At 39.3% G+C, this 9,753-nt stretch overlaps 1 protein-coding gene across 1 annotated transcript in view; it reads left to right on the top strand.

The window, feature by feature from the left end:
* LOC106535964 (polypeptide N-acetylgalactosaminyltransferase 18) overlaps positions 1-9,753 on the top strand; it is a gene marked incomplete at its 5' end in the record, with an annotated part of 198,638 nt that overhangs the window by 158,719 nt on the left and 30,166 nt on the right. Inside the window, 2 exon segments of the mRNA XM_014033117.1 lie at positions 1,335-1,472; positions 9,425-9,520. Coding sequence (XP_013888571.1) covers positions 1,335-1,472; positions 9,425-9,520 — 234 coding nt within the window.

Here is a 9,753-nt window from a genome sequence, read left to right as displayed (position 1 = left end):
ACATAAATCTGAAGATTTGTGTTTTTAGGTGCATTTTGTTGAACACTTTGCTTTTTCAGGATGGAGCATTAAAYCAGAAAAGTGATTTGATTGAACAACAAGCTTTCATGGAGGTTTCACAAATAGTCAAAATGTGGAAATAATTTACGTGAATGGATTTGAACTGGTTCTCTTGATTCTTTTTCTGCAAATAACTGCTGTTCTAATTCAGTGTTACATAAAAAATAATGACAATAAATTATTTTAGTTAAACTATATTTTAGAATGTTATCACTCTACACGTGTGTCAAACTCAAGGCCCGTGGGCCAAATGTGCTCAGTGGGTGACTCCCACCTGGCCTGCCAAGGGGGGCACCCCAGAAGCACATATAATATTTAAATAATATAAAAATTGTTGTTATATCAATGGTAAACTTTAAATTTATGATTAAATGCAACAAAATAAACAAATTAAAAAGGTGAAAGGTAATAATACTCATCCTGCCCTTGAGCTTTTGGCTTTAAGTAACTGAGCAATTTAGTTGATAGAACAGTATTATGTCTCTAAATGAGCTGCTTTAAAGCCAGCGTTGACCATAAACTACATCTCCCATAATGCTTTGGATTATGAGTGGGAATTCCCTGTAGGCAATGCGAGAGTTCAGAATTTGACTGCAGCTATTCACCACAACTCATCAGTGAGTAAAATTCTCCTACTTTTACTTCTATTAGTATTTCTGTAGTATTTAATTCACATTTAGTCAGTTGTACTCGTAGTACTTTTTATTCTTCATAACCAGACGTGTTAAAACACTGTTTCTATGCTGGAAATACCAGGTAGAGCTCAGTTATTGTTTARCGGTGCTCAGCCGTAGCAATGAGACGAGGAACATGATGTTTTGTGTTTAGTTGACGTTAAATTTGAAATGTCAAAGTTAACCACAACTGGCCCTTTGTGGGCCACCATAACGCTCCTGTGGCCCTCGGTGAAAGTGACTTTGTGACACCCCTGCTTTAAGACCTAAAGAGACACTTAGAACCCACTGTGTTTTGGACATGGGTCTGTGTGTTTGTGTGTGTTTGTGTGTGTGTGTGCAACCACCAAAAATGGAGGATACTTTAAAAAACATTTTTTGCTCAAAAAGCCAAAATTCTGCAACTGCTAACTTCAAACTTTAATATAAAATAGTATTAATAAACACAATGCACCATAATTTATTAGAAGGACATGTTTTGCTGCTCTGCTCCGTATTTACTGCAGAGCTGCTAAAAAAACAACAACAAAAAAACAGCAGGAGTCTGTTGTTTTAATGTAATAATCCACGTCACGAGTTTCTGTTTCCTTTCTCCAACAGAACTCAGGAATAGACATCGGGGACATCTCTGAGAGAAAGGCCCTTCGCTCCAAACTCAGGTGTCGACCGTTCAGCTGGTTCCTCTCCAACATCTACCCCGAGCTGCGCTCCTACAGCAACACTGTCGCTTACGGAGTGGTGAGTTTCTCTCGTAAACTCTCAGATGGAGTAGAAAGAGGGTTTTGTTTGTTTGTTTTTGGCCTTTCCCAAATGAGCTTGATTGAATGGCTTCAGTTAGTGATTGTTTTAATAAGGTTTTGGAGTCGAGGCCTCTGTAAACACCTAACCTTACATGGTTACAGTTTGACAGATGTGGACATAAAACGAGGTGAAAGTCATCCCGACACATACTGTATGAACTTCAGGCACAAACTGATAAAAAAAATATTTGTTCCTGGTTTTGATATTCAAGGCTGATTTCTGTTCTTTCATTGAATCCAACTTTTTAATCATGACATTATTTGTAGAAAGGCAGAAATAACACGCCATCCGTGTGGAAATTTGTTCAGTTAATGAAACTTCAGTGACTTGTTAATAAAATGTGTTATTTATATTTGTTTGTTGAGCCAAGGATTATTTGCAATTTTTGGTGGGTTTTAATTTATTTTTGCATCGATCTGTAGTGAGTTTTCCAGCAGATTTTCACTGATGAAGAGGACAGTTTCAAAACAAACACAGATTTTTTTATTCCTTTAACACCTCCTTATGGTKAAAGTTTCCATTAATCTTTTCTGTTCTTTACATTAAACAGAAATCCTTTCACACAACACGCTTTATTTAAAGACAGGCAAGAAAAGTTTTGACTTTTTTATAACCCCTAATTTCTGAATTTCAGTTCCTCTCTCTCTTCAGCTGATGGCTGTAGGAGGATTTTTGCATAATTGAAAAATGACATAAATCTGTTGAAAGCTGAGCAGTTTTATCTGCCCACCGCTATGACTTGTGCAGCTGATGGAGCAGGGAAACGGGTAGAGAGGTAGAAGTGAAGCATTAGCAGAAAGAACAAACTGAACCTSTTGTGTTTGTTGTTTGATAAACAGCTTCATTCAGATTCTGATCCTGGAGTGGGTTTTTTTTTTGGTGCCTCTGCTGAGCACCAGCAGGAAGCCAGCTTTGTGGAAGTGWGATGAAAACATTGCAAATGTGACATCTGAAGGATGCAGATCTGACTKATTTTACAAAAGCAGCACGGCTCAGGAGACTCCTCATGGAGCGAGAACAACGAGTGTTCAGGTGTGAAACCATCTGTTAAAAGCTGTTTACACTTTCTTTTGTTTTTTTAATCAGCCTTGTTTTACAAAAGCTGAGGCCATGCACTTGTTCACCTGAAATAAATGCAGAGGAAAATAATATTTTGTGAACGTTGTTATTATTAMCAATAATAACAGGAGGTAATTCCTTGAAGAAATGCATAAAAACACTGCCATTAATGCCAAAGCAGGGGCGGAGCTAGACATTTTTGCATGGGGGCAGGGTGGCCAAGGTGTTTTTTAGAGGGGCACATACAAATACAGCGGGTAAAATAAGTATTGAACACGTCACCATTTTTCTCAGTAAATATATTACTAGAGGTGCTAATGACATGAAATTTTCACCAGATGTTGGTAACAACCCAAGTGATCATACATACAAAGAAATCAAACCATAAATGTCMAGAAATGAAGTTATTTGTAATAATGTGGAATGGCACAGGGAAAAAGTATTGAACACACTTACTGAAATTTATCTAATACTTTGTACAAAAGCCTTTGTTGTCAATGACAGCTTCAAGACGCCTCCTGTATGGAGAAACTAGTGGCATGCATTGCTCAGGTGTGATTTTGGCCCATTCTTCCACACAAACAGTCTTCAAATCTTGAAGGTTTCGTGGACCTCTTCTATGAACTCTGATCTTTAGTTCTTTCCATAGATTTTCTGTTGGATTCAGGTCAGGTGATTGGCTGGGCCATTCCAGCAGCTTTAGTTTCTTTCTCTGAAACCAACTGAGAGTTTCCTTGGCTTTGTGTTTGGGCTCATTGTCTTGCTGAAATGTCCAGCCACGTTTCATCTTCATCATCAGGGTAGCATACTGGGCCCATTGCTTTTCCTATTATACATAAATGACCTTCCAAAAATATTGAAATATTCAAATATTTTAATGTATGCTGATGATATTGTTCTTTTTTTTATCTGATTTCAATATTGAATCTATTAATAGTCAGTTACAAGCAGATCTTCAGACATTTCATGGTTAGCTTCAAGATAATATTTTGTCAATTAATGTTAAAAAACTGTGTGCATGTATTTTTCCTCACCCAGGAGACATTTCAATAAAACAAATCAACTCACTTTTTTAAACAAACCCCTTGATATTGTCACTACCTACAAATATCTTGGAATTACTTTGGATTCTCATTTGACTTATCGTGATCATGTACAAGTCTTAACCACTAAGTTGAAACAGAAATTATACGTTTATTCAAAAATTAGATCCAATCTGGCATCTTCTGTTTCAAATATCTATCTTAATGCCATTATACTCTCAACCATGTCGTACTGTTTACCTGTTTGGTCTCTTACAACAAATGAAATCTTAGAACCCATAGTTAGGCTCTACAACAGGGCCTACAAAATTCATAAAAAAACTTCCTGGTTGGACTCATCACTGTACAGTTCTTTCATTGTCTGATGCCTTGACTTTTCAGAATTATGTTTTGTATAGTGGTATTAATTTATATTTTCAGATCTTCCAAGGTGCCAATTATGGAACTCTCTGTGCATTGTTGCCCAAATCAAATTCTGGAAGTGGTCATTCAACTAGATCTGTTACTAAAGGACAACTGATATTACCAACTTTTAAAAACTGTTACGGCCAGAGGTCTTTCTTCTATGTTTATACTAAAGCATGGAATGACATTCCTCAAAACATAAAGTCCATTTCAAAACTACAGCCCTTTAAGAAGAATCTTGTCTGCCATCTGCTGGACACTTTTTGTTGTGCTCATATTTAGACGTCCTATTTTGCAAATGCTGCCTTTTTGAAATTTGGTATGCTTGTTTGTCTTTGTGTCTATGGTGTATAATGATGTAATTGTGATGCTGTAATTCTGAGTGTTTTATGTGCTGCAGAACAGGAACCCGCTGTAAAACAGCAATTATGCTGAGTCAGGCTTGATTTTTTAATAATCTTTTCCTGTTAAATAAATAAATCAAATCAAATCAATTTAGTGTTGTTAAATATTATTGCTTTTTGTAGCCGCTCGGCTTTGAGGCAAACCGTCTGCTCAGTGTTGGCACATTTAAAAACCCTTTGGGGGAAAGTTTCTTGATGCCATTTGAACTTCTAGATCTCAAGTCTTTGAGACTTTCTCACTCTTCTAGCTGTAGTGGTGCCTTCGAGCAAAATGTTGATTTATTAACAAGCCCCCAGCTTTAGCTGCGCGTAGCCGAGCCCGACCTCTAACCTCGCCGCCCAATGACGTGAGAGGGAAAAGAAAATCCCTGCAGGGGATCAATAAAAGATCAGATTATTGAACTGCTGTTTGATGTGCGACAGCGACATGAGATATTGTGTAATAGAAAGCTGAGCTGGGCTCTCAGAGGCTCGAGCACGCTGCTGAAATCCCCCCAGGACTGAGCGTGATGCGACTGCAGAGAGGCGCTGCGGTGCAATAAGAAATTCGAAGCGAAGATGGTGATTTTTCTTAGCGGCAAGTGGCTCGAATGAGACCAACTTTTCTGGAGAATAAAAGAGAGATCTATGTACGGGGAAGATATTGGTAGAAATGAAGGTTCTACCTCCTCTTTGCTCATCATAAACTCTGAATGTGGCACATTCAGGATGGGATTTAGTGTTCAGCCGGCGGCTTTCCCATTCATCTTTAAAGAAAGAATATTTGTACGCGGCTATGCTACATGAGGACTGAAGCTCAGACCTGAACAGATAAACAGACGTTTCTATTCAAATCATCTTTCTTTAAAGGTCACTTGAATGGTGGATTTAAAGATGGGTGCCATTGAATATTTATAACGCTGTGAATGTAGAGCACGAGGCTCGACCACAACAAATCAGTTTTATGTGAAAAACACTCGAATGCCTTCAACAAAAGTCTGATGTTTAGATTCACGAGCAGTTTGAATAATGTGCAGCAGATCAGCTGTTTTGTTCATTTTTTTCCTCGTTTTTCCACGAGCGCTGAGCAGCTATTTTTAAATTTACATTAATTCACTCAGCAGATGCTTTTACCCAAAGGACCTAGCAGTGACTTACTCACACAGTGATTAGTAAATCAGGGGATCTGCTTCCAGCTGCCGCTGAAAAACCTACAAATTAATAAATAAATGCTGACAAATGTCACTCAGTCAAAGTGAGCGGTTAAACCACAGCTTAAGAGCTCTGARTGTTTCAGTTTTAACCACAGTTGTATTTTATTTTTCGCTTGTTTTTCTCCACCAGCTTTCCTGAAAATCCTGCTTTGTTGTGTTTTTTAACCAAACAAAAGGCACCACTTAGTTTTTTTTTTTCTGATTGTGTTACTTGAGTTTTGAAAATAAAGCCCCCGTTTCCTCAAAACACTTCACACAATTAGTACAATCACACATCCTAATTAGCTGAACACCCCAGATCTTTGGCCAAACAAAACACTATTTTTGAAATATTGCACACTAATTGCTGAAATCTGTTTTTTGTTGCTGTCTCAAACACAAGGTTCAGCTTTGTTGCGTGTCCAGAATAATGTTTCTGATGGATTAGACTTCTTCCAACAGGACAGCAGCATTTTTGACACGTGGGCTGGTTCCGACAGGGTCCAGACCTTAAAGGGGAGACATCTGCAAAATCCACTTTTTTAGCTGTTAAATACGTTTTGTTGTGGACTTGGGAGTCTCTAGGAGGCAGAAAAGTTGAGTTTAGTCTCTCCATGTGCTGCGGAGATATCTTTATCTTCTGTTTGGGTCAGATTTTTCAACCTGTTCAATTTTCTCTATTTTCTACGATGTTTTCTGGACTTTTACGTCAAATAATCTGCGACAGAACTGCTAAACTCTGAGACTCTGGCTCCAACATGAAAGGTTGTTGACATCTTTTAATTAAATTGTAAGAAAACATTTGTGCAAACTGCAAAACATAACACACACACACACCCTCTCTCAAATCGGAGTGGATCGGTTTGGAAGCTGGAGGGGGGCGGGGCTTGAAGCATCTTAAAGGAACTGTAACAAAATGAGCTGCTTTGAGGCACACATGAGAAAAGCGGTGCGAGAGGGGCTGGTGAGGTTAGAATAAGAAGGAATTCAGATCAGACGGCCTAAAACACAAACATCAAATATTCAAAGAAGAAAAAAAATACAAAACAATCCTATCCTGCAGCACTGCAGTCACTTTTTCTGTGGTTTGATCACTGGTTTGAAACATGAAATTGATTTAAGAGTCAAGTTTTCTTGGTTTAGTTTTTTTTTTTACTTGATGACTTTTTAAACATGCAAAAGCAGCTGCTGCTATAATTTAGACAAACTGCATGCACAGTAACTGTGATGACTTGCAAACACGACAACAAAGACTTTTGTCTTACAAATAAGAAGAACAAAGACAACCTGAAGTTTGGCCCACTTAGCTTTTAATTGTCCGTGGAAAGTTGCCAAACTCAATGAATAACTTTGAAATTCAAGGTGATTTTTCCTACTGAAATATTTCTGCACAGCTGCCAAAAACAGTTGAAGGTTAGTGGGAAGTGTCTGCATGACTTCCTCTTGGCAGCCAGCAATTAGCCTGCACTGGTTCCATTTGGTACATTTTTTTAACCGCAGGCCTGGAGCCGTGGAGTGTGTCTGTCAGAATGAACTGATTAATATTGTAACAACATGAAAAGAAGGAAAGGACCAATTAGGATTGATAGAAGCCATTTTACCAAGTGGTTTTAGTTCAACATGTGTAGAAACAGGAAATATTTTAGAAAACTATCTTGTTGTTGTGTGAAACACAACAACTCACCAATGCAACAAAAGCCTGTACCGTATTTTTCGGACTATAAGCCGCACCAGACTATTAGCCGCACCCCCAACATAAAAAAACAGTACACCCAAAATTGTCATCAAAAAAGTGAATTCAACATCAAAACATGAAAAGCAAACCTTTAGGAATTAAAGTTCGGAAGAATACGGTTCATTTAACTGACCTTATATTGGTCGTTTTCTTTAACAGTTTCTGGTCCAACAAAACGTCTCATTCATCGTCCTCCGGCGCACTGAAACCATCAAAGTCCTCCTCTTCAGTGTCGGAGTTAAACAAGCTGAGAAAAGCTGCGTCACACAGCGGTATCTGTTGTCCTCCCGGGGTAATGCTGGCTCTGAAGCTGTGGTGTCCTCTTCACGTAGCAGTCCAGCCTTTCAGAACCCATTGGTGATGTTGGACTCATTCACTCTGCTCCACGCTGTTAGGATCCACTGGCAGACATCAGGAAATGACACTCTTCACATTCGGCCAGTTTTTGTGAATGATTTATCCCCGTCAGTCATCCAAGCCTCCCATTCAGCCCTGAGGGCTGCTTTAAATRCACGATTCACACTGATGTCCAGGGGTTGTAAAAACTTTGTTGTACCTCCAGGAGTAACAGCAGGAATTGAGTTTGTTTTCTTGATGGCTGCTTTCACCGAATCCGTGATGTGGGCCCACATACTGTCCAATATCGTGTCTGTCGAAGATCCGTCGTGTCTGCTACTAGCTAAAACAAAATGGCGCTACACCTCCGGCTAAGCTGGCAGTATGGTCGCTCGGCTGTCGACTGGTCRACGCACCGTCACGTGATTGTTCGGCGTTTGTTTTCACACTGACCTTTCATAGTTCCCCCGAGAAACCCCGAGCCGAGCTGCTGGGAAAGCCCTCCCGCTGTATGGGATTCCTTCCCCGGGGAGTGCAATGCCGGGAAAAAAAGTCAGCGTCTCTTCACTCGACGTTTATCACAAACTGGTCCTGGATTAAGCTCCAAAGTTTTTATCAGTCAGATTCCACTGTGAAAAATGTCTGTTTTATTCCCTTTTATGAGTTTTTGGCCACTGACAATCTTTAAATCGCTGCTTCCTGGTACAACAGTCGGCTCTGGAAGCGATCGCTTTTTTCTTCTTTTTTTTCCTTTCATTTTTTTGAAGCGAGTGGTTGAAGCAAATGGAGCATAAGAGCCCCCTGGTGGCTGAAGAAAAAAATCCATGTATAAGCCGCACCGGACTATAAGCCGCATGGTTCAAAGTTCAGGAAAAAAGTCGCGGCTTATAGTCCGAAAAATACGGTAATTGTCAACGAAAAGTTGTTTATATAAATCTAAAGTTAGGTTTAGCTTCAAACAGACCAAAAGTGAAGGCTGGAGGAACAGAGTAAAGACACATCAGACTATTTATTCAACTTTTAAATTGCTGCTTTATCTTGTCTGCTTGTTTTTACTTTTTTTAGCTCCCCTGTCCCTGTGTTTTCTGTAACCTTTGACTTTGACTGATTGTCTCCCCGTGCCGGGCGCCTTTTGGAGATTAATCATGTTAACTCTGCAGCTCCGCGTGCGTAAATACAAACAATAACTCATTTCTAGAGACAAACACATGGATCATTTTTGTCTACAAAACTGCAGGTTTTTACAAACAGTCCACGTTAGTCAGGCCAGGAGGCAAAGTGAACGCAGGAGGGAGATGAGTGTCGAACTCTATTTTTATTCTCCTTTAAAGCTGCTTGTTTTATTCAGCTATCAAATAAATCAAAATAACCAATTTCAGAAAGGGTGTCTTTAAAAGTTGAAACGCTAAATTCCCACAACAAAAATAAATTAAATCATGGAATTAGTTTGTTTATTTATTTGTTTATTTATTAGGATCCTCTGGGGTCCTTGTGAAGCAAAACAAACCAAACTGAAGGTAGATATTGAACAGGGTTTACGGTATTTGTGAGTGAGTGAGTGAGTGACTGAGGTAGTAAATAATTAAGTGAGTAAATAAACAAACTGTAGGAGAGCTGCTCCTTTATTCCCCAAATGCTCAAATCTGCTGAGTCAGAATATTTTTGTGTGAGTGAAAAGAAAACAAAAAGTTTTTATACTCTCTGTTTTTTCTGCTCCTCCCTGATATTTTTCCAGTTGAAGAACAGTTTGAGGAATGACCTCTGTCTGGACCAGGGACCGGACACCGACAACGTGCCCATCATGTACCTGTGCCACGGCATGACGCCTCAGGTCAGTGACCTCTCACTCCAGTCTCTCCTGACGTGTCGCTGTAAAAATGATGAAACGGCAACAAACAGCCGTCACACAGAGAGGCAGTCAGCTGCAGAGAACCAGACTCCTGGAAACTCTTTGATGTTTTAAAGTCTTTTGAGGGACTTTAACGTTACTCACCACGTCCTGATGCATCTCAGTAATCCTGGTAAAAAATCAAAAAGAAAAAAATAGTATAGGTCTTCTGGACG

Source organism: Austrofundulus limnaeus, unplaced genomic scaffold, assembly GCF_001266775.1.
Source record: "Austrofundulus limnaeus strain Quisiro unplaced genomic scaffold, Austrofundulus_limnaeus-1.0 Scaffold7, whole genome shotgun sequence".
Classification (NCBI taxonomy): domain Eukaryota; kingdom Metazoa; phylum Chordata; class Actinopteri; order Cyprinodontiformes; family Rivulidae; genus Austrofundulus; species Austrofundulus limnaeus.
The sequence above is the reverse complement of the archived record's forward strand: the minus strand, read 5'-3'. Positions and strand labels throughout refer to the sequence as shown.